This window comes from Canis lupus, chromosome X (assembly GCF_048164855.1).
Source record: "Canis lupus baileyi chromosome X, mCanLup2.hap1, whole genome shotgun sequence".
Classification (NCBI taxonomy): domain Eukaryota; kingdom Metazoa; phylum Chordata; class Mammalia; order Carnivora; family Canidae; genus Canis; species Canis lupus.
In genome coordinates, this window is record NC_132876.1 from 68,840,451 (window position 1) to 68,866,613 (window position 26,163).

Genomic DNA, 26,163 nt, shown 5'->3' on the forward strand with positions numbered 1-26,163 from the left:
ACTTAACCCAACATTTAAGTACTAACTCATCTCTATCAACAACTTATGACCTTACGGTTTTATAAAGCCTGGCAAAATGTTTGGGTTGTGTTTTTTCTTTTTTTTTAAAAAAGATCTTATTTATTTATTCATGACAGACACAGAGAGAAGGCAGAGTCACTGGCAGAGGGAGAAGCAGGCTCTTCGCAAGGAGCCCGATGTGGGACTCAATCCCGGAATTCTGGGATCATGCCCTGAGCCAAAGGCAGATGCTCAATCGCAGAGCCACCCAGGCGTCCCTGGGTTGTGTTTTTCAGAAGGGATTTCTTGATTTATATGTCTCTCTCCTGTCACAAACACAGAATGTTCTATGCCTTCTGAGGCTACTGCAAAGAGCTCCAATTCCAAATTCTGGGTTTCCCTGGTTATTAATGCTCCTTTCAAATGTGACTTTAACATGGAGAGAGGCTCTGAGATTGATTCAGTACCTATGTGGTGGGCAGGAGGCATAAGGGCTTGAACTCTATTAGTGTGCAGGCCATCACCACCATGTAAGTACAAGACAGTCCTCTGACATGTCCTGCACCCTTCCAGGTACACTTTTACATGGAGTATTACTTATCTTCCACTTATTGCCTAATGACCCTAGTCTCAGTGCTAGCATTCTGGCTACATACTGTAAATACACATACACACACACACACACACACACACACACACACGATAATATAGGATAAGTTGATGGAGTTACATAAAATGCTACAGGAATATGTTTATATGTAGTGTGATACTATGTGGGAAGGCTCTGAATGGAAAGAGTCAAGATAATGTTAACTAGATATACTATTCTACTAACTTTGGTTAGTAAAATTTTTTGTTTTTTTTGTTTTTTTAATTTTTATTTATTTATGATAGTCACACACAGAGAGAGAGAGAGAGAGAGAGAGAGAGGCAGAGACATAGGCAGAGGGAGAAGCAGGCTCCATGCACCGGGAGCCCGACGTGGGATTCGATCCCGGGTCTCCAGGATCGCGCCCTGGGCCAAAGGCAGGTGCTAAACCACTGCGCCACCCAGGGATCCCTGGTTAGTAAAATTTTTTGAAATAAAAATTTTATAGTAGGGAATAAACCCTATGTGAACTCTATCACTATTAATTAAAAACAGAGCATGAAAAAAAAAAAAACAGAGCATGTTCAAATATGACCAAATCGGGGTGCGTGGGTGGCACGGTGGTTGAGCGTCTGCCTTTGGCTCAGGGTGTGATCCCAGGGTCCTGGGATTGAGTCCTGCATCAAGCTGTGGGGAGCTTCCTTCCTGCTTCTCCTTCTGCCTATGTCTCTGCCTTTCTCTGCGTGTCTCATGAATAAATAAATAAAACCTTTAAAAAGAACAAACAAATCTGACCAAATCAACAAAATTTTATACAGAATTTTACACATGGTACCTGATAGTAGGAAACATCTCATTTGTGGCCTTCAACTCCAAGACTGATGTCCTTTTAGTATAAAAGATGTCACATCTTGTATCCTATGATACTACGAACCATTACAGCTCTAGTCAGAAGTTTCTTCTACTCTCATCAACTTGTTTAGGAGGGGGAAAAGTCAGCCTTCTAAGCTGTCCACTGTTGCTACCAAATCATTATTTACTCCCCACCTTGGGAAAAAAAAAACCTATTTTGAGACTTGTTCTCTACTGTGCCAGAGGTTGAAAACCAGCTGTCTTGGAGCCAGACGTGGCCTGCAGATAGAGGTTTTCTGATTGGCCCACAGAATTTTTAAAAAATTTTAAATTTGCAAATATGTAAAAATTGGGAAATGTCACACACAAAAACCCACATTTTCAGCTTCTCTTGAAAAATTGAAACTAGCTAGCAACACTATACTCATTTCCTTAGGGCAATGATCACATGAAGAAAATGACTCTTTAGATGGAATAGTACTCTTTTATTTTTTTTATTTTTTTTTAAAGATTTTATTTATTTATTTATTTATTTATTTATTTATTTATTTATTCATTCATTCATTCATTCATTCATTCATTCATTCATTCATGAAAGACTGAGAGACAGAGAGAGCCAGAAACAAAGGCAGAGGGAGAAGCAGGCTCCATGCACCGGGAGCCCGATGTGGGATTCGATCCCGGGTCTCCAGGATCGCGCCCTGGGCCAAAGGCAGGCGCCAAACCTCTGCGCCACCCAGGGATCCCTAGTACTCTTTTAATACAATCCACACTGGGCTCACTTCACTCATTTCTATTACTTGCCTGGCCCCTGCAAGCCACCTGAGTTTGAGATCTCTGCTCTTCATCTCTACTCACCATTATGAACCTACTCACATTCACCAAGGGCCTACACACCTGGCAGAGTCATTCTCTTGGCTCCAAATCCCTACCTATCATGGTGGGTTACTCTAATGCTCACATGTACCACCGAACCAAAATCCTTGCTAATTTCATGCCAACAGTTTGCACTTCCACTCTAGCCAAATATATCCAAGGCTCTACCCAGAATGTGGTCTTTAAGTGAAAACAGATTGACTTCTGAAAGTTTCAATTCCAATAACCTACATTTTAAAAAGATGTGATTTGACGGAGAGAGAGTGAGAGAGTACAGGCAGGGGCAGAGGGAGAGGGAGAAGCAGGCACCCCCACTGAGCAGGGGGCCCTACATGGGGCTCAATCTCAGGACCCTGGGATTATGACCTGAGTCGAAAGCAGATATTTTAACTGACTGAGCCACCCAGGTGCCCCACCAATATCCTTTTTAAATTACAGCCTTCTATCTGCCCGCTTTTTTTCATTTCCTCTGACCTCAAGGAAACTTACAAGCCTAAAAGCCCACTAATTCCTATTTCCCAATCTATCAAGCTTCTCTTGGCTTTAGTTTCCTCCCTCATCACTCCCCATGCTTTAAAAAGTAAGGTAATGTGTAGTATGGTATATCTCCCTTCATTAGCAATTGTATTTGAAGATGGAGGCTGGGGGATAAAACAATTTGGGGGCACCTGGATGGCTCAGTTGGTTAAGCTCCTGATTTCGGCTCAGGTCATGATCTCAGGGTCCTGGGATCAAGTCCCATATCCAGTCCCAGCCTCCTGCCCTCAGCAAGGAGTCTGCTTGTGCCTCTCCCTCTGCCCCTCCCCCAGCTTGTGCGCATTCTCTCTCAAATAATTAAGTAAACTCTCTTTAAAAAGTGAAAATAAGGGATGCCTGGGTGGCTCAGCGGTTGAGTGTCTGCCTTTGGCTCAGGGTGTGATCCTGGAGTCCCGGGATCAAGTCCTACATCGGGCTTCGTGCATGGAGCCTTCTTCTCCCTCTGCCTGTGCCTCTGCCTTTTTTCTCTCTCTCTGTGTCTCTCATGAATAAATAAATAAAATTTTTAAAAAGAAGAAAAGAAAATAATTTGGTAAGAAATGTGAAATGTGTCTAAGTACCAAATGTGTGTAAGTATCAAAGGCAAAATCTGAGTAACTTTTAAAGAAAAAACATGAATTGCCAAGAAATGTCAAGCCTTTGTAGAGCTGCTTTGGAATACCTCCCCCCCCCAAACCAGAGACTAGAATCCTCTGCTATAAAGGGTCCTTTGGTGACAAAATTTGAGAAGCTCAAACTTCAACCTTTTTTTTCCCTTGCTGACACCTTCAATTTCCAATGTTTTCAGCACATCCAGAAAACGAAGTCCCAATCCTGAAGCAATTCTATCATCTGCCTTCTTAGTTCCCTGACAATTATAATACAACCATGCCAATTGATGCTACTATAAAAATGGTCTCCAACATCAGCTGGACCCTCAAAGGCTTCTCAATAGTTCTGTAATGTCCCTAGTCAGCTACTTTATAAACTTCCTACAACAGATAATTCAAACCCTTATCAACATTTCTCTTCAAATTCCTTCTCCCTTCATCTCACCCACCGTCAGCAGAAGACCCTATTTCCTACTTTGGAGAAAAAATAAGAGGCTATGGGCAGAAACTTTCTCAGTGTCTATCTTCCTACCTTCCACAAGAAACTCACTTCGTTTCCTTAATTTTCTTTTCTTTCACCTATACAAAGGTCCCTTGTCCAAATGCATTCATCCCCTTCCATATATTGATTACAATTTTCCTCCTTCCCTTCACAGGCAAATTTCAGTTTCTACTTCCTCACTTCCCATTCATTTCATATCCTTTGCAGTCTGGCTTTTAAAGATTTTATTTCTTTATTTGAGAGAGAAGAGAGTGCAAGTGGGGAAGAGCAGAGGGAGAAGGACAAGTGGACTCAGTACTGAGTGCGGAGCCTAACGTGGGGCTCAATCCTACAACTCTGAGATCATGACCTGAGCCGAAATCAAGAGTTGGACACTTAATTGACTGAGCCATCCAGGCACCCCTGAAGTCTGGCTTTTGATTCTAACCACCTCACTGAAACAGCTCTTTAAACCACCATTCTCCCTGGTTTTCTGTGTAGCACTTGACCTGTAGGCTATCTTCCTCTCCTCTTGGTTTCCAAGTCTTAGCCTCTTCAGTTTTTCATTCTTTCATTCTGGCCACTCCTCAGTATTCTCCATCTGGTTGGTCCCTTTAATGTGGAAATCTGTCAAGTCTATTCTACATTCTCTCAACTAATCAATGGGTCTTAACTTTTTTGGGTTACGTAAAACTTCAGTAATCTGATAAACCTATGGTCTTTCTGCCTGAAAAACATGCAACCATAATTTTACGTACAGTATTGGGGGTTCAAGGAAAATACCCCTAATCTCTATTTGAGCTCATCTACTTCTACTTTCATATGCTAATAATCTGAAAAAAAATCCATATTTACAGTAAGGACTTCTGAGCTTAGGACATGTATATAGCCAACTTTCTACTAAGTCTTTGTTTGGATGCTCTACCTCAATATAACACAGTCCAAACTGAACTTGACCACTTTTTTTTCCAAAACCACCCCCCCATCTATTTCCTGTATTAGTCAATGGCACCACCAGTTATCCAAGTCAGAATTCTAGATGTCATCTGATTTATCCATCCTCTGAAAGTGGAATATTTTTTTAAATTATGAAAGTATTGTGTGCTCAATTAAAATAACTCAAAACACCTAAGCACAAATAAGTGCTTTAGTAATTTTAGTCCATGGCAACAAATAAACCAAGTAGTGACTGATTCCTTTAGATGGATATGTCCTCTCCAGTTAATCAGTCCCTACTGTGCTCATTTCACCCATACCTCTCTGGCCTTTATAAGATCTGAATTTACAACCTCTTCTGTACATACTGTTGAGTAATCTATTTTTCAACAATACATCCTGAATACATTTTCATATCAGCATATACAAGTATACCTTACTTTGTTAGCTAATTTCCCATTTTGACAGCTAAACAGTACTCCATCATATATAGGTACCATAATTTATTTTAAAGATTTATTTAACTGATTTCCTATTGTTGGATATTCAAGGTGTTCCCATGTTTTTGCAATTACAAGTTGACTCTTGAACATAGGGGTTTGGGGTGCCAACACCCCACGCAATCAAAAATCTGCTTATAACTTCTGATTCCCCAAAGACTTAACAACTGATAAAGATCCTACTGTTGACTGGAAGCCTTACTGATAAACATTAACAGTCAACACATATTTTGTATATTATATGTTATATATTGTATTTTTACAGTAAAGTAAGCTACAGAAAAGAAAATGCTACATAAAGAAAATACATTTACAGTACTCTACTGCAAAAAGTCTGTGTATAAATGGACCTGTACAGTTAAAACCCATGTTGTTCAAGGGTCAACTGTATGATGTTGCAATTATTTATGTGTGGAGTATTCCCTAGAGGTGAAACTGATCAAAAGTAATGCCCATTTACCGTCCTTTAAAAAGTTTGTACCCATTTATGTTTTTACCCAAGAGCATGAGTGCTTTGCATTATCTTGAATTCTCCCTAACCTTGACCCAACACCCCCAACTTCCAACCATTTATGAAGATATCAATTCTCCCTCCATAGTATCTCTACAATCTGTCCCCATCTTTCCATTCTCACTGCTACTTAACCTTGGCTCCAGCTTTCAGTATTTTTAAAAAAGATTTTATTTATTTATTCAAAAGAGAGAGAGACAGCATGAGTGGAGGAGAGGGGCAGAGTTAAAGGGAAAAGCTGACTCCCCACTGAGCAGGGAGCCCAACTGGGGCTTAATCCCAGGACTCCCAAGATCATGACCTGAGCCAAAGGCAGACAGTTAACAAACTGAACCACCCAGGTGCTCCAAGACCTCAGTATTTTTTTTTTGCCCTCAGTATTTTTAACTTGGACTATTATCAATAGTTTCTCTACTGGTTTCTATCTTTTTTAAAAGATCTTATTTATTTATTCATGAGAGATAGAGAGAGGAAAAGACATAGGCAGAAGAAGCAGGCTCCCTGCAGGGAGCCCAATATGGAACTCGATCCTAGGACCCCAGGATCACGACCTGAGCCAACGGCAGATGCTCAACCACTGAGCAACCCAGGTGCTCCCTGGTCTATACCTGATTCCCCTCTCATCTATCCTTTAGATAGCTTCCAGAATGATCTCATTAAAATACCTGATATAATCCTCTTTCCTTTTAAAGGCTTAGTGTGACATACTAGGCCTTTTGTGATTTGACCCCATCTACCTTGAAAAACTCCTCTCTTATCACCAAAAGTAGCTCCCACTCTTCATACTAGCCAAACAACTATTTACATTTCCCTTATCCAAGACACTCTCCCTTACTTTTCTGTTTGTGGTCCCTGCCTAGAATTTCTTCACCCTTCTCTACTTTACTATTCAGCTTGGCCCAGAAGGTGCCAAATATAGAATTAGCTACTATAATCATCATCCTTCAAAATTCAAAAACCTCTAGGAAGAATTTCCGGTCTTTCATACTAGTAGGAAACTTGGAAAACATACAAAAGATGAAAACAAACAAACAAAAAATCCTAACCCTACCTCAGAAATAACCACTATTATCACATTGATGTTTCCTTCAGTTTTTTTCTATGTATACATCTTTTTTTTTAAAAAAAGCATAACTGAGATAAAAGAAGTTTTGTGTTATGTTTTGCTTACTTAACATTGTGAACACTACTATCATTATTTTTTAAAAAGAGTGCTCAATCTTTATATGATAATCCATCATATAGATGGCACAATAATCATTCCCTCAACATTAACCATTCAGATTATTTCTCATTAATATAAATAACATTATTATGAATATCTTTGCCTGTATCTCTGATTAGGGTATTCTACCATATTGGATATACCCTACATGTACATTAAACTTACATGTGTTTTTTTTAAGATTTTATTTATTTATTCATGAGAGACCCAGAGAGAGAGCGGCAGAGACACAGGCAGAGGGAGAAGCAGGCTCCATGCAGGGAGCCTGACATGGGACTCGATCCTGGGTCTCCAGGATCATGCCCTGGGCAGAAGGTGAAGCTAAACCGCTGAGCCACCGGGGCTGCCCTTACATGTGTTATTTTACTGAATCTTCACAATAGCTCTCTGAGGATGGTACTATTATTATTTCCATTTTATAGACAGGAAAGCAAGGGCTAAGTTACTTGCCCTAAGTCATGCTGCTATTAAGTGGTAGGACCAATATTCAAATTCAAGTTTACTTGATTATGAAATCTGTTTACTTACCTATTTTTAAGTTTCTCAATGCTGCCAAAGAGCTTTCCAGAAATGTCTTACATATTGCCAAGAGCAATATGTGAGAGCACCTGCCTCATGCGCATTGAATACTTTCATTAAAAAAAAAGTTGAGGGATGCCTGGGTGGCTCAGCGGTTTGGCGCCTGCCTTCAGCTCAGGGCCTGATCCTGGAGAGCCGGGATCAAGTCCCATGTCGGGCTCCCTGCGTGGAGCCTGCTTCTCCCTCTGCCTGTGTCTCTGCCTCTCTCTCTTCTGTGTCTCTCATGAATAAAGAAATAAAATATTTAAAAAAAAGTTGAGTTCATCTAATAGGTGGGAAAAAGGTATCTTTTTGTTTCAATTTGCATTTCTTTGATTATTGGGTGCAACTCAGTATTTATTCATGTTCATTAGCTATTTCATGTCAGTCTCCTGTGATCTGCCTGTTTGCCCTCTGTGCATTTTTCACTTAGCGTCTTCTGGGTTTTTCTTATTGTCTTACATTAGCGCCTTTTAAATCTGCCTTTTATCTTAAGCCAGCCATCACCAAGGCCAAGCAGGCTTTCTCTAACACTCTTGCTTTATCACTTGTTACAATCATTTTTAGACATCTGTGAGCCTCTCAACACTTCTTTTGCCAGAATTCTGGGTGATCAGCTTTAGGTGTTTTTAGGAGAAAATGATGGAGCATAACTGACTTAACAAAGGGCATTTCCATTCTCTAATTTCCAGTGAGCAATAAAAAGAGTACAAGGGAGAAAGCAGATTCTTTTAAACCAACCCAGATGGAAGAAAAATGGAAGGCTCATCTCCAATCACCTTCCCTTAATGATATATATAAGTTCTAGACAAGTATCATTCTCTGAACTTGCTTATTCTTTCATTTCTCTATGGCATTAAACATTCTCTTCTCTATATCCATTTCCTCATCTGTCTTTCTGGCTGTCCATTCCTTCACCTCCTCCTTCCAATTCTCTGTCCCTTGTATCTAGCAAATGTACAGCCATACTAGTTCAGCTGCTGAATATTGCTGCAAAAAAGTCACACAATCACGTGGGTATTTTAGTTGAGACCTCAGTATGCTAGGCAATTCTCTCAAATGCCCTTAGCTCCCTCTTCTATTTTGCTTAAGGAATTATATGAGATTGCCATTTTAGTGCTTAATTCCTCAATGTCTTTCTGCTCAGGATAAAGTAAAATCCCTTAAATATGACACAGGGCACACACAAAGGTCTCTAGGATTTGACTCCTAGAGACTTCTACATAGAACCAGTCACTCACCAACATGTATACATCATTGCAACCCCAACCAGTTGTTTCTTAAGCCTATAATGTAATTTCAGACTCTGTATCTTTATGTGCTGCTTTTCTATGTCTAGAACATTTTCTCCTTAGTCTTTTCCTGGCAACTCCACTGAGCCTTTAGAACTCAGCTTAAGCAAACTCTCTTCTAGAGAGTTTCCTTGAATTCCACTCTGATTTAGATATGGTGTCTCTGTATCCCTATGGTATTATAGGCCTACATCTAGCATAATATTTAACTAGATAAAATTTTCTTTTCTGTTTCCCTAAATAAACTACAACCAATTTGAGGGCAGGAATCATATGTCAGTTGATTTTGATTTTATATTTGTAGCATCCATCGGTGCCAGCATACATTAGGGTGCTCAATCAATGTTTCCTAACAAGTGAGTCATTCAACATTGGTCTTTGTTAGCTTATTTATGAAGCCTTTCCTCATTCTTAGGTTGAGATGCTCCTTTTTCTCCTCTAATGCACTTTGTACATTCTTCTAATACAGCTCTTGTAAAACTGCATTTTAACAGTCTCTCTCCGTCAGTTGGATTGTGAATTATGTGAGCAGAGTAACTATGTCTTTCTGACCAGTAGATTCAGTTGCTAATATAGAAGGAAGTAACTAGCTGGGCATGTATTATCGGTTTGTGTACTGAACCAAAACTCCACACTCTGAGGAAGCTCACTATGGTCTATAGCTACACATTTCCTTAAGCTCCATCTAAGGGCCCAGGGCATAGGTGAATTTTCACATCTCATGGAAAGCATGACAGCTCAAAGCCCAAAGTTAAGATCCATTTGATTTTTATTCTCTTCTCATTTTTCTGTGCTTTCCAAAGTTTAAAAAAGTATATGTATATTGCTTTTTCATCATTAACAGTTATTAGCAAGCTTTACAAAACACACTAAAACATATGCCTGCTTAAAAAAAAAAGGCAGAGTACTTTTCAAGGCTACTTCATGTAATTAAATTTTAGTAATGCTAACTAACACTGGATGGAGAGAATGATAGGAAGGGGAAAAAAAGGAGAAATACCCACCATTATACTTAACACTGTTGGCCAGAATAAGGTTGACATCATCCAGAAAGCTCTCCCGACTCTGGTACTTGTGCTTGGAGATATTCTGTAATTAAAAGAACCCAGGGACTTAGATATATGTACAAATTTACTGGCTTCCAAAAAGACATTTTATCTCAAATCATTCACCTTACGTATAGTCTCTAAATCCATTGGACTGATAATCACTTTGTAATAATCTGGAACAAACTTCTTATTAACTGGGTGATGAAATGGCCAAGACTAGAAAACAGAAAGCACGAAAAATTAAATGGAAACCATTCTTTATACAAGAGATTCTCAACCATCATTGGGTCACAAATATTCTAAAGGTTCCAACAAATGCTATGAACCCCTTTTCCCAGAAAGACACACAAAATTTTGTATACAATTTAAGGGGTTCATGGATTCCTTTAAGGAAGAATCCCTGCTCTATACTCACAATTAAAACTTCTTATTCCCCAGTCCTATCCAGAAGTTTTATAGCATGAACACATATATAACATATGCCTACAACACAAAAAGAAACTCAGTTCAGAATTCCTAAGGAAGAATCGTTACCAAAAAATGATACAGTCAACATAGTAGTCCTGCCATAAAGTTTGTAAAAGACAAAAAAAAATCAAACAAAAGATAACAAATACTGGATAATTAATAAACTGCCATCTGTTAAGAAGCACCTCTCAATCAAAAGCCTCCCATTAGCTGGCATCCTAATTTCTCTCCTGGGCTATTCAGGAGCTTTCATATACTGAATGTCAACAATAGGAAAAAAAGATTCTATATCTACAGATTCCTGGCCTCTGATTTTATTTATTTATTTTTAAAGATTTTATTTATTTATTCATGAGAGACATAGAGAGAGAGAGAGAGAGGCAGAGACACAGGCAGAGGGAGAAGCAGGCTCCACACAGGGAGCCTGACGTGGGACTCGATCCCAGGTCTCCAGGATCATGTCCTGGGCTGAAGGTGGCGCTAAACCGCTGAGCCACCGGGGCTGCCCATGGCCTCTGATTTTAATGATAAAACACTCATACAGCAAAAAGGTCAGTTTTTAAAATTATATGCCAGTTTGCATTTATAAACACTACCCTTCAGACTCCCCAACATACATACCCATATATACTCTACTGTCCTTTCCCTTCCCCTGTATTATCTCCACAATAGTTATTTATTTATTTTTAAGATTTTATTTATTTATTCATTAGAGACACACAGAGAGAGAGAGAGAGAGAGGGGCAGACACAGGCAGAGGGAGAAGCAGGCTCCATGCAGGGAGCCCGATGCAGGACTCAATCCCGGGACTTGATGATCACACTCTGGGCTGAAGGCAGGCGCTAAACCACTGAGCCACCCAGGGACTCCCCTCTCCACAACATTTAGCACAGAGACTACTTACATCTGGAACTGCCATCATTTTCTGGGTGACAATGTTGTCCAGAATGAAAGAAAATGCTACTTGGTCATCATCATCCAGCAAGGGGTTGATAGCTTTCTCTAAACGAGCCAATTTATCTTCTTTCTGATATGAAACAAAGCAAGGAAGAAACGAGGTTTCCCTGATGTGTAATCACCGCAGAAACTTATTGATAATTTACGGTTCAGTTACCTACTGCCCTTGCCCAAAAAAGCCTAACTGAATTCTCAACTTCAGTTCCAGGCAGAGAGTCCAAATAAGAGAAATGATATTCTAGTGAAAGGATCAAAAGGGATGTACCAACCGCTACTTTAGGTATTCTATCTTCTATTATTGTAGGTCACAAAGATACACATCCCTGGGAACTGATAACTAGCTCCCACAACAAAAATATCTTCACCCAGTTAGGTTTTAATATTACGCTGTTTTTATAACGATTTTATTTATTTATTCATGAGAGACAGGCACAGGCAGAGGGAGAAGCAGGTTCCATGCAGGGAGCCTGACGTGGGACTCAATCCCAGGTCTCCAGGATCAGGCCCTGGGCCGAAGGCGCTAAACTGCTGAGCCACCCGGGCTGCCCTATTATGCTGTTTTTGCTGTAAACTGTTGCTGAAAACACTGAACATACTGTTGGTTACTGACTTTTACATATGGGAATTGAACCCAAAAAGTTCTTTTCAGACTATACTAGGAATAAGTTTATGTTGTAATTGTTCCACATCTTCACCAACACTTAGTACTAGCAGTTATTTTTTAGTCTTTTCAGATTTTAGCCTTTCTGGTGGGCATACAGTAGCATCTAAACATGGTTTAAATTTGCATTTCCCCAATGACTGATCAAGTTAATCTTTCCATGTTTATGAGCCATTTGATTATCCTCTTTTATGAAATGTCTACTTTAATATTCACATCATCATCATACTCCCACTTTTTATAAGCTTGGAAGGTGCTATTTTTTTGGTAAGAAAATGGATATAGGGGCACTGGGTGGCTCAGTTGGTTAAGCATATGACTCTTGATTTTGGCTAAGGTCATGATCTCAGGGTTGCGAGAGCGAGGCCTGTGTCAGGCTCCATGCTGGGTGTGGAGCCTGCTTAAGATTCTTTCTCTCCCTCTGCCCCTCTCCCCACTCCCTAAGAAAAAAAAAGAAAATCTTTAAAAAATTAAAGTTTCTCTCTGCCAAAACAGTCTCACAGTCTCTTAACTCTAGCTGACTTCTCGGGAATTCACTTTTCTCAGCCCTTTTTAACATTTTGTGGGTTCTAGATTTCACTCTTAGCTACACTATTTAATAACTATTTAATAGTTAATATATAATATTTACTTGCCCAGGGCAAGTAATTTTTTTCTATGGATCTCAGTTTTTCCATCTACAAAAGAAGGAATTGGATTATATAATTTCTCTAACATACTAAAGATCTGCTATTTCTACATTTCTCTACTTTTCCTTCTGTTACCATTCCCTCCTTCCTCAATCCTGCTACTAGCCATCCTCAAGTTCCACGCCTTTTTCTCATTTTATTTATTTATTTTTATTTATTTACTTATTATTTTTTAAAGAGTCATTTATTTATTTATTTATTTATTTATTTATTTATTTATTTATTTATTTATTTATGATAGACATAGACAGAGAGAGAGAGAGGCAGAGACAGAGGAGGGAGAAGCAGGCTCCATGCCGGAAGCCTGATGTGGGACTCGATCCTGGGACTCCAGGATTGCGCCCTGGGCCAAAGGCAGGCGCTAAACTGCTGAGCCACCCAGGGATCCCCTATTTATTTATTTTTAAATATTTATTTATTTAAGTAATCTCTACACCCACCATGGGATTCAAATTTATGACCCCCATATTCTGAATGAACCAGCCAATATAGCCACTGGCTTTCTCTCATTTTAAATATCTTACCTCAAAAAAAAAAAAAATCTTACCTCTTTGAGTTTTTCATCACAGAGATCCAGCATAGATTGAGAGATCTGGGTCAATGAGTGCTTCGGACCTAAATTTATAGAGGAACAATAAGTGAGGCCTTTAAAAATGGGAGACGAGAGCTGCCAATACCTCTCTAGACTTTTAACACATTTACTTAAATGCCTAGGATGTGCCAGGCACCATCCCAGCTGCTAGGTTAGACAGATATATTAGTTTTATCTCCATTTTTCAGTGCTAACACATGACAGATACACAGTATTGATAAATAAACTAATTTTAACTCTTTCTTATTTTTATATATATGCAACAGTACTACTATTGATACTGCTGCTTTTAATACCTTGAAAGTAATACTATCGGCAGGGAATGATAATTTAAGAATGGCTGAAGACATGAATGCATGATACAATCTTTCCACACTTAACATATAAAATTCATGATCACAATCTTTGTTTATACAACTCATGGTTTAGAATGTCCTTCCAACATGAGGCTAATCCAAAGCCTTTGTAATAAAAGATTCTCCATCTCATCTCAGACTACTGAATTTCTTTGAAATCCAACAAGAGCTTCAGAAAATACTCGAACTATTTCCTACAGTCCCCACTTATGGCTGCTTTGATTTACGCTCATTATAGAGATAATTAAAACATTTTCATCTAGGTGCAGTAATTCTGACTATTTCCTTTCAGTATCCTTTGCTTGACTATCTTTCTCTATTTGTTTATGTAAGTGTTCCCGAGACCCTAAGCCTCAACTCTGTTCTCAACTAATTAATTAATCTAGCATTTATTTGTTTATTCATTCAATGAATGATTAGGGATAGTCTGTGATGTATTCAATGATGAAAATAAAGGGAAAATAAGACACAGTTCCTACCTTAGCTCTTGGGTCAAAGAAAATGACATGAAAATAAATCACTGCCAAAATAGTCTGAGTGCCTGAAATATTTATGGATGCACCGATAAGCTGGATAGTCTGGAAATACAGACTAAACAATAAGCAAGAATTGGCCATAGGAGGGTAATTGTTGATTAGGTGAATAGGTGTGCTGAGGTTTATTCTACTTCTGTATATACCTAACAATTTCCATAATTTTTTTAAAAAACTGAGTATAGTGCAAATAGAGAAATACACTGGTTTCTAGGAAATATGGGAGGGTTGCATATGAAACATGTTGTAAGCTGCTTTACAACAATTAAATCTGCATACTGGGAAGTGGGAAAGGCTTGCTGTGGCTGACATTTGAGTAGTGTCATTAGTGAAGAGTAGAGATCCACCATGTAGACCATCACGTAGACAAGACAGTGGAAAGACATTCCAGAGGGAAGAAAAAGTATACAGAGATACAAAGATAAGCAAAATAACAGAAATATGCGGCAGCACATTTCGCAAGAACCATAAGTAGTTTAATACAACTGCAACACAGTATGCGTAGAGGATAAACAGGAAATGGAACTTGGAAAGGCAGGAGGGGCCACATTAGAAAGATCTCGCCAATGATACAAAGCCGCTAAAGATTCCATGCTGAAAAAATTTCCAAATCTGTGTTTTAGAAGAAATTACCCTATCAACAGTGTGAAGAATTATGGCAAGCAGCAAAGGGAAAATCTGGAAGCTGCTGCAAGGGGTCAAATAAATGACAAGGGCTTCAACCAAGATAGTAGCAACAAAGACCAAAAGGAAGGGGATGTGTTCCAGCAAACTGTATGTAGAGAGTACAATTCATGGGACTTAGTAACCTATGAATATGCAGAAGAGAGGGTAGAAGCAACAATGACCACCATGTCTAGGATGTACAACTAGATAGATGGTAATATCATCAGTCTAAATAAGGCAACCAGATAGAGTTGCCAGAAGGGCACCTGGAGCCACTGGTAGCATTGCTACTACTTCTATTATCAGCAACGGGTATGAGGAAGAAAGGGGATTGAGCTAGAGAAAATTGTCAGGGGATCCCTGGGTGGCGCAGCGGTTTGGCGCCTGCCTTTGGCCCAGGGCGCAATCCTGGAGACCCGGGATCGAGTCCCACGTCGGGCTCCCAGTGCATGGAGCCTGCTTCTCCCTCTGCCTGTGTCTCTGCCTCTCTCTCTCTCTCTGTGACTATCATAAATAAATAAAAATTAAAAAAAAAAGAAAATTGTCAGGCTGTAAAAAGGTCGTAACTTAGATTTTTATTTTGTACTAACAATCTCTACCTAAATGACCTACAGGTACCTCAGCTCTGTACTTTCTAAGTCGACTCTTAACATCTTCTCATTCCTCTTCCATTAAGTATTTATCCTTGTAACTTGAATGACAGTTGGGCCTAACAAATGTGTTCTTCCCTTCTGTGTCGAGCCCTCTGCTAGGCCCTGAGAATACAAAGATGAATAATACATAGTCTCTCTGGGAGGTCACAAAGTGACTGGAGATTCGGATACAATAATTCAGATTCAGTAATTATATAGAACACAGTTAAGAGTCATAAAAGTTGGGACGCCTGGGTGGCTCAACGGTTGAGCGTCTGCCTTTAGCTCAGGGCATGATCTCTGGCCAGGGATCGAGTCCCACATCAGGCTCCCTGCAGGGAGCCTGTTTCTCCTTCTATCTCTCTGCCTCTCTCTGTGTGTCTCTCAGGAATAAATAAATAAATAAATAAATAAATAAATAAATAAATAAAATCTTTTTAAGAAAAGTCATAAAAGTTGATTTAATTGTACTGGGGAGGACAGAAGATAAAAAAAATGGGTATTTTGGGCAGTATGAATAAGTCTTCATGAAGAAATGATATGAGTTGGTCTGGAAATAAGAATGGAAATTCACCATTGAAAGGGAACAAAGGGCATTCCAGACAGGGCAAAGACCATGCAAGAGGCGTGAAGAAATGTCATAGGAGAGTTAGTGAAATATAATGCTGAATGTGGTAGGAGTCTCTAGTACGTATGGGTGCCAGGCACTGGACAGGAGACTAGATAAATGGGTTAGGCATGCTTGTGAAAGAAAGAATCTAGGTACTGCTATTGTCTCATGTTTACAGATGACAAAACTGAGGAGGCTGTGAGAGGCTGTCTAAGGTAACTTATCTAAGAATTTGTCTAGGGTATCTTAGTAAGTGGCAGGGCCATGACTCATTATCTGTATTCTTTTTTTTAAATTTTTATTTATTCATGATAGGCACACAGTGAGAGAGAGAGAGAGGCAGAGACACAGGCAGAGGGAGAAGCAGGCTCCATGCACCGGGAGCCTGACGTGGGATTCGATCCCGGATCTCCAGGATCGCGCCCTGGGCCAAAGGCAGGCGCCAAACCGCTGCGCCACCCAGGGATCCCTCATTATCTGTATTATTAATCCCCACACTAATACATGAATCTGTGCTCAAGGATACAACTGGAGATCAGAAACCTTTATCCCTTATATGCAGAAGCTATACTGTTTCCCCCCTTTTAAGAACAGAAAGCAGATTTCTTATTCCTTCTCTTTGCAGATCTTGAGCAAAGTGAACATGTAAGAGCCCCTATAACAAATCTATAGATCAAATCAAAGATTCACACACAGCAAATATGGTCATAGGCACACATTCTGCACAGGTTCCATCCATACTGTCTCCTCCTTCAATTTAATCAGTCCCACTTCCTCCTTCCACTAATCTTCATGCAACTGTTTCATTTCGATAGAAAGACTTCAAATTCTCCAGAGAATACATTAAAAAGTGGGACTAACCACAATAGCCAAACTGTGGAAGGAGCCTCGGTGTCCATCGAAAGATGGAATGGATAAAGAAGATGTGGTTTATGTATACAATGGAATATTATTCAGCCATTAAAAATGACAAATACCCACCATCTGCTTCGACGTGGATGGAACTGGAGGGTATTATGCTGAGTGAAATAAGTCAATCGGAGAAGGACAAACATTATATGGTCTCATTCATTTGGGGAATATAAATAATAGTGAAAGGGAATAGAGGGGAAGGGAGAAGAAATGGGTAGGAAATATCAGAAAGGGAGACAGAACATGGAAGACTCCTAACTCTGGGAAACGAACTAGGGGTGGTGGAAGGGGAGGAGGGCTGGGGGTGGGGGTGACTGGGTGGCGGGCACTGAGGGGGCACTTGACGGGATGAGCACTGGGTGTTATTCCATATGTTGGCAAATTGAACACCAATAAAAAATAAATTTATTATTAAAAAAGTGGCACTAAAAAGAAGCAATATTATTATTTTTTAAGATTTTATTTATTTATTTGAGAGAGAGAGTACGCATGAGCAAGCACGTGAGCAGAGGGAGAAGCAAAAGGAGTAGGAAAAGCAGACACTCTGCTGAGCAGGGAGCCCAATGAGGGGCTCGATCCTGGGACTCCAGGATCATGACTGAACTGAAGGCAGACGCTTAACTAATTAAGCCACCCAGGCATTCCAAGAAGCAACATTAAAGGACAAAAATGTGCACTGATTTTCATAATCCCAAAATGCATATACACTGTAGATCCTTTCAGTCAGTACAATCTAGTCTGAATTTAGGACTAGTTAGAGACAAATAAGGATCTGAAAGGTGATCTTTGCAGTCAAGGAACAGGTGATTCTTACCATTATAGGTTGCACTATTTTTCACAATGAGCTCCAAATGTTCTCTGAACTCTTCCCGAGATGGGTAAAGGCGTTTGCGCACATTTTCACGGAGTGTTTGTAAGTCCATTGGTCGAGTGATGATTTTGTAGTAGTCCTTTACAACCTTTGCATTGACTGGAGTGTGGAAAGGGTAGGTCTGTGCAAATAAGAGACAGCATTATCCATGAGCAAAGAACACCTGGCAGAGACAGTTCCTGAAGACTCTCACATCTTACCTGTCTACCTGGCCATCAAGTCTCAAAGGAATCTTTCTAGATGAAGCAGGTAGATCTGTTTCCTCTACTAAACTATTTTTTAAAAAATAAAACAAACCAAAAAACTACATCCCAAAGATTAGGAATTCCATATACCTATGAGTATACTCTACTGCCCTCTATCTGAAATCACAGATAGAACAAAGGGCTTTGCCATTCCTACTGTAGAGATGAATGTGATGAACTCACATTTGGAAGATCTCTCATGTCATTGATGATAGACTCCAAGATGGAGGACAATGTCACCATTGGGTCTGTCCGGCGCCGGTGGATGGATTTATGAGGTCTCTAAGGAGAAACGGGAAATCAGAGTGCTTCTTTAGATAAGAAAAACAATCCTTTCTAGCTATAGCTTAGAAATCTTGTAATGAACGGTACACATTATTTTCAGGGCAAGGCCAAAGGAAGAATCTAAGGCTGTGCTAGAGCCATGGGTTAGAGGGCTGAAGGAATCAATGAGAACCCCACCTGGTTAGAAAGAAGCAATGGAGATACTCACATTTAAGTAGTCACAGTGAACAGTGGTTCCAACTCGCCGTTTCTTCTTGGGAGGAAGTTGCTGTTTAGGGAACTTGAGAACCAGAGATTTTCTTCGAACCTCATCTGCACTGTAATCAATGACACTTTCATAGCATATAGTCCCTAAATCTAGTCCCCAGAAAAAAAACAACTACAATGAAGAAGTCCAAAGTACCTGAGCATGAGCCTGAGGAGGAAAAGCCAAACCAAAGGCCAGATATCCAATTTTTTTCTTTTTAAAGATTTTATTTATTCATTCATGAGAGGGGGCAGAGACATAGGCAGAGGGAGAAGCAGGCTTCATGCAGGAAGCCCAATGTAGGACTAGGTGTCCCTAGATATCCAAATTCTAAGGCTCAGATCAGGCAAGGCCTCATAGGATCTCCAAATTAATAAAGAACCAGGCAAGACACAACCTCACCTCAGTTTCCTATTTAGAAGATAAGGGAGCTAGGCTAAAGGAATTTTAAGAATTCTTCCAGCTCCAACATTCTATCTCAGGGTTCAAGGGCTAGGAAGCTAAACTTATACTGGAAACAAGGAAGAAATTAAAAACTGGTATGCAAAAAAAAAAAAAAAAACTAGCTTGAGTTTCCCTCAATCATTAAAAGCCCATTCACCTTTTTCCTTTCCATTGTATGGGATCAAGACACTACAATTTCCTTTCATAGTGTGCTTCAAAACATGACTACTATAGATACTGATAAATTAAATCAAGAATGGAAAAAAAAACCCAGGGTGTCTGGGTGGCTCAGAGGTTGAGTATCTGCCTTCATCTCAGGTCCTGATATTGAGGTCCTGGGATTGAGTCCCGCATGAGGCTCCCCACAGAGAACCTGCTTCTCTCTCTGCCTGTGTCTCTGTCTCTTTCTCTCATGAATAAATAAACAATCTTTAAAAAACTTTAAAAAAATTTTTTAAAAACCCACACTTAATAGAAGCAGAAACAATTTGTATGGTGGTAACTAGACTTATGATGGTGACCACTTTGTAGTGTATATAAATACCGATCTACAACACTGTACATACATCTGAAAATTACATAATGGTACCCATCAATTTTGTCTCAATCAGAGACAAATGAATATAACTATACGTCAAATTGACTAAAAGTTATACACACACACACAAAAAAAGTTATACTCAAAAAAGAGTTCAAATATATTTTGAATACCCTGGCTGTACAACTTCAATGGTATATAGTTTAAGGACAATAAACTACAGAAAACACCTTGAATCTACTTTATAAATTTGTTGTTAGTGATATTGGTATTACAATTCCCAAAATACTTTGTATATGACAGATATACAGACAGAGCAAATGAATAAACATATTGATGGTGGAAACCAGGAATAGGATACAGATATAAATGGGGAAAGAGGAGGAAAAATCTGTAGATACGATTTGAATTGGAGATTTTGATGTGATCTATAATTTATGTGTATTTCCTAGCCTATCCACTAAAAGCCTAGCAGCAATGACATCTCAGTGGCAATGAGCATACCTAACACCTAGATCTTGGTTCTAAATACCATTCTGTGATAAAAGGAACCAGGGCTCCTTGAAGAATGGCTGATTCTAAGTCTTGAACAAGGAAATTTCAAGGACAGCCTAAAACATCTTGTGTCAGAAAGCAAAGACGTTCTCAAAGATTTACAGGATTGTTTCAAAAGGACACAGGATCTGGCTTTAAGAGGTCAAAAGTGAGACAATATGGTTATCACAATTGAAAACAGTGTTAATAAATTATATTAAGTTTACAAAAGGAAGAATTTCAGAATCTATAGAAATACTCAAACAGAAAGGAAAGGAAAGCTTTTCTTTATAAAAATGCCAGTTAATATAGAAAGAATGCTATAATTAGAAAAACCACTATTTACAACCCTTGATGTAACAATTGAGTTAGGCAACAATCATCAATGGATGCTACAACTACTGAAAGATTGTTAGGGTACAGGATATTCGCCCACATGCATAGGTACCTTTACAAAGGTAAAAACATACCTTTATTATAGAGGGTTCTGGGGATCACCACTTAAACAAGATGATCAAAATAGTAAGAAAACCTGACATTATGTGCTTCTTGATGTGGTATAGTAAGTACATAACATCACCTCTTTAGTAAACTTGCCAAAGACATTTAATCTAAACATAATCAATGAGAAAACAACCAAACAAATCCAGAATATAGGATATTTTAGGAGACAACTGGCCTGGACTCTTCAAAAAAGTCAATGCCACGAAAAACAGAATAGGCAGAGAGAACAGTTCTAGATTAAGAGACATTCAAAATGGGATGCCTGGGTGGCTCAGTGGTTGAGCATCTGCCTTTGGCTCAGGGCATGATCCCAGAGTCCCAGGATCGAGTCCCCCATCCGGCTCCCCACAAGGAGCCTATTTCTCCCCCTGCCTATGCTTCTGTGTGTCTCATGAATAAAAAAATACAATCTTTAAAAAAGAGAGAGAGACACACACACTCAAAATATTTAATGTTTGAACTGGGATTGGATCCTGAATTGGGGGTAGGGCAGGCCATAAAGGACATTGTGATAACCATCTTTTAGGATGGTCAGTTACTGGAACTCTCTGAGATTAGGGACTTTACATATAGGATGAGTGCCTTAAAGTAAAATAGGAAGAGCACCTACGGCATGCCAGGCACTGTGCTACATGTTTATATAGTCTGTCATTTTATCTTCATAACTACCTTGGTAAGGGTGGTTTTATTTGGTTAAAATAAGGAAACTAAGACTCAGAAAAGTTAGGTAGCAAGCCCCAAGGCAAGTGGTAGAACCTAAAGGAATGCTTCATGACAAAAGACCATAATTGTCATTACTGGCAATAATTACTGAGGAAAATCCATCAAAGTTCCCATGTTCTGACTTCCACTCATATCTACCCCTGCCACCCTTTGATATCATCAACTTTGAACAGATCTCTCCATAGCACTTCCTGCCTGCTATCCCTTACCTCTCAATTAGCTGTTTTCCCAGGACGATCTTGGTCCCTTCAACCTTGATAAGTTCTTCATTATCATTATGAATGACTGTCTTTTCCAACTCCTCCTCCTGCTCCTCTGTCATGGCAACAGGGTTGGAAGGTGGAGCATTTGTTTGATAGTAGAGGGGGCAGAACTTGTTTGTCCTCATGTGCCCAATGGCACCACAAGCTCCACATTTCAGCTGAAAAAGAAAAAGTATCAACGTGTCAGAGGTAAACAGGCTGCCTAATGTTTGCTTTACAAAATACATACAAGGCAGGTGCTGAACTTTTGTTTTAACATAACTATTATACACCTTTCAACAAGAAGCCACTTGACAAAAGAGCTTGTATGGAAATGACAATTCAAAATAAAATGCAATCCAGAGACTGAATTCCTCTGGTGAGGAAGAACAGGGAGACTATTTCCACTCTCGAGTCAAGTTGTAGAGTATGAAAATGTTAAATATGCAGGAGAAAGTCTGTTGGAAGCTGAAGACTGTATTCAGCAGCACAGGCAGCCAAGCATGGGTGTATTTTCAGTCCCAAGGAAAAGGTTCAATAATACCAAGTTTCTGTCTCAGTTTTGCAACTGACCTCAGTTTCAGCTGTAATATGAGGTCAACTGTATATTTATATCATATATAAGAAAGCAACTTGAAAATATTTAATCACCTCAGTACATGTTACCACCAGCTTACATTTGCTGAGAATTTTATAGTTTATAAAGTACCTCCCATGCATTATATCACTCCAACACTATGAAACAGCTACCATTTCAAAAAAAAAAACAGGTATAGTGGTAAAGGTTAAGGTCATAGAGCTACTAAATGGCAGAACCAGAACCTGAAGGCAGATCTGTTTCCAAAATCATGGTTCTCTCCACTATACCACAGTGTCCTCTTTTTATGTTGTACATTATAGTTACCTTGTATAGTAATGTCTGGAATCCTACTTAAGTTATGGAAAGCAACCTGTACTGGTAATTTTTTTGTTGCCTCTTTTAATATGCACAATTTTAAAAGTATGTATGTATGTATGTATACACACATACACAAAAGTGCACATTAAAAAAAAATCTATCTCGGGCAGCCCTGGTGGCCCAGGGGTTTAGTGCCACCTTCAGCCCAGGGCGTGATCCTGGAGACCCGGGATCGAGTCCCACGTCAGGCTCCCTGCATGGAGCCTATTTCTCCCTCTGCCTCTCTCTCTCTGTGTGTCTCTCATGAATAAATAAATAAAATCTTTAAAAAAAAATCTATCTCAACCAAGCCTACCTCAACTCCTAGGAAATATTTCCAACGGATAAAGTATAAAATGACACCCAATGGCACCAGATTAGGTTGCTGGTACCAGTCACACTGGTACTGGTAACACCTGAGTAGCCACACCAAATCAAACTAGCTTTCCACAATACTGCCCTTATTCCTAGGTTAGGGAAGATGCCAAAAGCTAAGGGAAAAGGTATGCTTCCTTCCTTTGCCTTGTTAGCTATGGTCACACCACATTATATTTACTTTTAGATCAGGACGCTCCTTCATTTTTTTAGGCTTCTTCTCAGGGGGACCCTTAAGCTTCTCCTTTTCCTGATTCCGCTTGAGCCGCCTAAGTTGCTCTTGAATCCTCCGCCGTTCCTTTCGCATCTCTTCTCGATGCTGTTCATCAAAAAGGGCAAACTTTCGACTGAATAACAAAGGGGAAAATATCACGGGACCGTAAGCAAAGCCAAACCAAGATGACTGTCATGATAGCTAAACATCTCAGAACTAAAGTAATCCATCCAGCTAGAAATAAAAGGGACTACTTGGCATTCCCAACTCTCCCACTCATCAGCCTTCCACATGTAGAGAGGCATCTCTCTCAGAATAAGACATTCTGAGTCATCCCTAAGCTTTTTGCCAACCAACCACAATGCAAAGGACCCAGGTTGAACTGAAAACAGGCCTTTATTTTGTAGCAAATTTGAAATTCTCCCTGTGATTTGGCCCTGTAAGAACCCAAAGACCTAAATAAAGGCACGCAACCAACACAGACCTCCAACTTCCAACTGTACAGAATCCGGTCACTAAAACTCAAGCACCTACCTCATCCTCTTTCCCCATCACTTTTATCATCCTCCCTATCATAATGGAAAGTGTTGAGTCACACTCACATGAATTCCTCATCTTTTGTGGTCCGTATGCGCACATAGGCATCAATGACAGCAGGCTTTCGGACTGTCTCACAGCGAACATACTCTTTCCCTTCTTCATCTCGAAATGTGCGATAAATTTTGAGACAACGGCCAGTGGCAGAAGAGTTAAGGCTGGTCACAGAAGCTGTATCATCATCTCTGTGATTGTTTCCTGATGCTGCAGAACCTGCTGCTGCAAGGCAGAAAGAGATTTCCACACATTCCCCCTACCACTCAAATGGTCATTTTCCTGGGTTTGAGTGGAGACCTCGAAGCTCAACATGCTACAGAAGTACCATTCTACAGAAAGTATCAATGTCACAACCAGGCCCAAAATATACCAATTTGTCCTTTCCTGACTTCATTTTACCACTGCCACTGTTCCCATTTTCCAAAGTGCATGAAGTTCTGAAAGGAACTCAAAGAACTATGTTTGTTATAACATAGCGGACAGAAAAATAGCAGCTGTATTCTGATTCCTCTGAGTAGCAAAAGGAGAAAGTCCAAGTAGCAAGTAGTTGATCATTTTAAAGAAAAGCACCAAAGGGAAAAATGGTGCCAACAAGTCCCAAGTCTTAAGGCCTAGATTATGCCTCTCAAACTTGAACATGAATGAATAGGATCCACCTGAGGATTCTCATTAGACTAGATTCCAATTCAGCAGAGTTTGGGGTATGGCCTGAGAAGCTGCATTTCTAATGAGCTCCTGTGTGATGTAGATCCTGCTGGTAGGACTGTACTGATGAAAAGACTTTATCACATCTTTACAAAGTAGTCAGAACACAAAATTTTACAAAGCTTTTATAGAGAGGAGGAAACAAAGGAAAAGACTACTAGGAGTGAGAACAGTTTTAAGCCTCCATCTTCAGCCTCTATCCTCTCTCTCATAGTATCTATATCCAGATTTTCATTTGTCTGCCTGACATCTACACTGGAAGTATCATGGGGACCTCTAACTCCACACATTACATCTTCCCTTCTCACATCTGCTTCTTCCTCTGAAATTTACTACTTTAATCAATGGTACCACCATCTTTCTGGCAAGCCCAGAGTGAAATCTTAAGGCCACCTTGATTTTTCACCTCTTTTCATTTCCAATATCCATATCCCAAACCAGTTCAGGCCCTTATCAATCCCCACTCTCAACTTCCACAATTTTTCATTGGTGATTTTTAACTCCTTTTAGGATCTAGGACTCCTCTGAAAATCTTCTGAAAGTCGGGGATCTTCTCAGAAAAGGCACATTTGCACAGAATTTTACATATGATTTCAGAGGGTTCAAGAGCCTCCAAATTCACCCACAACATCTGTTTTTAATAACTCTTACCCTCTAGGATAAATGATCAGAAAGCTCACTTGATATACAGCACTGATAGCCCTGGCTTGGACAAGCCTGATATGGACAAAGGCAACAGTGGATTGCCAGCATCTCTTCAATCTGTGCCTCCTGACAAACCTACAGTTTGGTTTGCAGTAACCTCTCTACCTCATCTACAGGCTTTTCTCCACTCATCCCCTACTTCTTCCTTCTCCAGCTCTGGTTCAGTTATTAGTCTGCAATTATTTATACTTTTTTGATCCTTTTCTTTCTTGCCTGTGAAGTCACTACCCTCACCCAGTAGCATCCGCTGCAGTTCCTTCCGCTCCTGCTCCTCTCGTTCACGTGACAGCTGAGAGCTGGTTTTCTTATTCTGCAACATGTTCTCAATGTTCTTTCCCATTTCTTCAAAGTCACTGTCTTCGGCTGAGCTGCTGTCTGTGTCAGTTGACAATATTTCAGTTGATGACAAAACCCTAAAAAGAGAAAAAACAATGTTAAAAATTAAGATGAGGGGAAACATGAAAGAATGTAAAGAGCTGAAGAAATACGGCTTTAGGCAACAGCAGGAAATTGGGAAATCACCCTTAAAAAGGAATACCCCAAATCCACTAAGACATGAGGGCCTTAACGGAAAAGCTTTACAAAGTTTTCCTAGACATCTCTCAACAAGGCAAGTTTGAAACATGAAATAGCACAGCAACTCTTTCAAAATTCCTAGAGAGGGCAGCCCAGGTGGCTCAGCAGGTTAGCGGCGCCTGCAGCCCAGGGTGTGATCCTGGAGACCCGGGATCGGGTCCCGCATTGGGCTCCTTGCATGGAGCTTGCTTCTCCCTCTGCCTGTGTCTCTGCCTCTCTCTCTCTGTGTATCTCTAATGAATAAATAAATAAAATGTTTAAAAAAAAACAAAATTCCTAGAGAAAAAGAATTTTAGAGAAAGCCTGAGAAATACATCAGCACATCGATTATTTTTAACAGAGCATTACCAGC

At 39.7% G+C, this 26,163-nt stretch overlaps 1 protein-coding gene across 5 annotated transcripts in view; it reads right to left on the reverse strand.

Annotated features, from left to right (window-relative positions):
* Positions 1-26,163, reverse strand: part of TAF1 (TATA-box binding protein associated factor 1) — a 71,159-nt gene that overhangs the window by 21,959 nt on the left and 23,037 nt on the right. For 4 of the 5 annotated variants that reach the window (XM_072816376.1, XM_072816373.1, XM_072816374.1 and 1 more), the window contains exons 22-32: positions 25,470-25,648; positions 23,834-24,047; positions 23,199-23,364; positions 21,673-21,884; positions 18,682-18,790; positions 18,372-18,470; positions 17,887-18,064; positions 13,319-13,386; positions 11,369-11,491; positions 10,120-10,212; positions 9,952-10,036 (exon numbers count right to left, since the gene is read on the reverse strand). In XM_072816376.1, the coding sequence (XP_072672477.1) occupies positions 9,952-10,036; positions 10,120-10,212; positions 11,369-11,491; positions 13,319-13,386; positions 17,887-18,064; positions 18,372-18,470; positions 18,682-18,790; positions 21,673-21,884; positions 23,199-23,364; positions 23,834-24,047; positions 25,470-25,648 (1,526 nt within the window). The remainder of the gene's footprint in view (positions 1-9,951; positions 10,037-10,119; positions 10,213-11,368; positions 11,492-13,318; positions 13,387-17,886; positions 18,065-18,371; positions 18,471-18,681; positions 18,791-21,672; positions 21,885-23,198; positions 23,365-23,833; positions 24,048-25,469; positions 25,649-26,163) is intronic. The other variant, XM_072816371.1, reaches the window with a different exon arrangement.